We start from the raw sequence: 2,674 nt of genomic DNA on the forward strand, positions 1-2,674 counted from the left end.
GGGGGGGGGGAGGGGGAAGGCTCTGTCCACGCCGTGGCCCTTTCTCCCGGCTCAGACCCCTCCCAGCTGAACGTTCTCCAGGCGGCTGCCCGGGACGCCCTCGGGCTCGGCAGCCACAGCGGGGTAGATCTCGATCGTCTCCATGATGGTCAGGGTGTTGCCGTAGTCCGGGGCGGCGGTGGCCGCCATGGCAGCGGCGGCAGCGGCTTCGGCCAGGGCCTCCTGCTCGTTCTGCAGGCGCTGCTGCTGGTGCAGCTTGCGGTGCTTCCACAGGTTGGAGAAGGAGCGATAGGCCTTGCCGCAGTCGGCGCAGTGGTAGGGGCGCTCGCCGGTGTGGATGCGCCGGTGCTCGGCCAGCCGCACGGCGATGGTGAAGGCCTTGCCGCACTCCTCGCATTTGAAGGGCTTCTCGCCGGTGTGCAGGCGCCGGTGGTCCTTGAGGTGGGTGGACTGCCGGAAGGCCTTGCCGCAGTCCGGGCAGGGGTAGGGCCGCTCCCCAGTGTGGATGCGCCGGTGAACCTGCAGCGAGGTCTCGGTGCTGAACAACTTCTTGCACTCAGCGCATTCAAAGCTCTTGGGGCAGGCGGCGCGGCGGGGCGGGGGGGGCGGCGGCGGCGGGGCGGGGGCCTCCTCCTCTGGGGCGGCCACGGCGCCCCCATCGTGGAGGAGCTCGTGGGCACGGAGCCGGGCAGCCGAGCTGACCTTCTTCCCGCAGGTGGGGCACTCGAAGCGCCGGCTCACCTTGCCGCACTTGTGCTCGCGGAGCTGCAGGGCCGTGACGAAGGCGGCGCCGCAGCCGGCGCAGACCTGGGGCTCCCGCCCGGCGTGGCTCAGCTGGTGCACATCCAGCAGGCGCCGGAGCAGGAAGGAGCGCCCACACTCCTGGCACTTGTAGGGGTACTCGCCCGTGTGGTGGTAGCGGTGCATGAGCAGGCGGTAGGGCCGGTGGAAGTTGATGCCGCACTCCTGGCACTTGTAGGGGTAGTGGCGGCTGTGCACGAAGAGGTGCTGCTGCAGGGTGGAGGACTGGGTGAAGGCCTTCTGGCAGATCTCGCAGCGGTAGGGGCGCTCGCCCGTGTGGGTCAGCCGGTGGCGCAGCAGGTTGGCCTGGGAGTTGAAGCTCTTGCCGCACTCCTTGCAGTGGAAGGGGCGCTCGCCCGTGTGGGTCAGCAGGTGGTTGCGGACGTGCGACTTCTTCTTGAACATCTTGCCGCAGGTCTGGCACTTGTGGCGCCGCTCCAGCTTGTGCACGAAGCGCTGGTGCCGCACCAGCTGCAGGTGCTTGGAGAAGACCTTGCTGCACATCAGGCAGCGGAAGCTGGGCCCGTTGGCCTCCGCGTTCTCCACCGAGTAGATGATGGCCAGCGGCACAACGTCGTCCGGCTTCTTGGGCGCCGGCGGGGCGGGCGGGGGCTCTGGGGGGGCGGGCAGGGGCGGCTCCGGCGGGGGGGGCGGCAGGGGGCCGTGGGAGCGGCGGTGGTACAGGAACTTGGTCATGTTGAGGAAGGCCTTGCCGCAGGCGCAGCGGTGCAGGGGGTTGGGGGAGTGGCCGCGCCGGTGGGCCAGCAGCACGGCCTCGGTGTCGAAGGCCAGGCCGCAGTCCATGCACAGGTAGCGCGACTCGCCGCTGTGCTCGCTCCGGTGCTGCCGCAGGGCCAGCGGGGTGGCCAGCACCTTGCTGCAGAGTGGGCACTGGAAGGCGCCCTGCCGGTGGCACTGCAGGTGCAGCTGGAGCTGGTGTGCCGAGGGGAAGGGCTGCTGGCACTCGGCGCACCAGGGCTCCTGGCCGCCCCGCTTGGGCCGGCGCGGCGCGGCCGCCGCCTCCTCAGGCCCATTCTTCAGCTCGTAGCTGTGGTCGCTGGCGGTGATGCTGGGCTCCGAGGGGGCGGGCGCAGCTCCGTTCAGCACGCCCGCCGGCGCCGGTTGGGGGGGCTCTGCCGGGCAGGCGGGCGGCTCTGCCAGCTCCCCGGCGGGCGCAGCGCCCAGGTGCGTGGCCTGGTGCTCCAGGAAGTCCTTGGGCGTCTGGAAGAGCTGCAAGCACTCGCCGCATTCGTAGAGCAGCAGCTGTACAGCGCAGCCGTCCGCCCCCGCTGCCGCCGCCGCCGCCTCCTCCGGCTTGCGGTACGAGTGCTCCAGGTCCACCAGCGCCTGGCTCTGGCCGGTGGGGGCCGCCTCGGGGGCGGGAGGCTCCGGGGGGGCGCGGTGGGCCTGCCGGTGAGCCAGCCACACCTCCTGGCTGAGGAACAGCGCCTTGCACTCCACGCACTCATAGTGGATCTGGCTGGAGGCCGGCAGCTTGGCGGGCGCCTCCGGCTCCTGGCTCAGCCGCTTGAGGTGCAGCTCCTGGTGCTCGAGGAGCTCGCCGGGCGAGAGCAGCAGCTGCCCGCACTCCAGGCACTGGTACTGGCTGCTCTCCTGCACGGCCAGCGCCTGGTACAGCCCGGCCTCGGCCTCGCCCGCCAGCCCCACCACCTCATAGTGCTGCTCCGGGCCCAGGTGGCTCTGCTGGTGCAGCAGCGCCTCCTCCAGGGAGCCGTAGAGCTGGCTGCACTCCGAGCAGACGTAGCGGTGCTCCACGTACAGCAGCGTCTCCTCCGCCGGCTCCGCCATGCCGGGGCCTCACCTGCCGGGGGAGGGGAGAGACGGGGTGAGAGACGGGGGCTCTGGGGGGGGG

The 2,674-nt window shown here is 71.7% G+C and overlaps 1 protein-coding gene across 1 annotated transcript; it reads right to left on the minus strand.

Annotated features, from left to right (window-relative positions):
• Positions 1-13: 13 nt before the first annotated feature.
• ZNF574 (zinc finger protein 574) lies at positions 14-2,624 on the minus strand. Its single transcript, XM_024223170.3, has one exon. The coding sequence runs from the start codon at positions 2,608-2,610 to the stop codon at positions 52-54; it is 2,559 nt and encodes an 852-aa protein (XP_024078938.1). The 5' UTR covers positions 2,611-2,624; the 3' UTR covers positions 14-51.
• Between the last annotated feature and the right edge of the window lie 50 nt (positions 2,625-2,674).

Source organism: Terrapene carolina, unplaced genomic scaffold (assembly GCF_002925995.2).
Source record: "Terrapene carolina triunguis isolate 2854851 unplaced genomic scaffold, T_m_triunguis-2.0 Scaffold24965, whole genome shotgun sequence".
NCBI lineage: Eukaryota > Metazoa > Chordata > Testudines > Emydidae > Terrapene > Terrapene triunguis.

Excerpts from the sequence above, each read along its gene's own strand:
- ZNF574 (XM_024223170.3), bottom strand. The coding sequence starts at position 2,610 with ATGGCGGAGCCGGCGGAGGAGACGCTGCTGTACGTGGAGCACCGCTAC.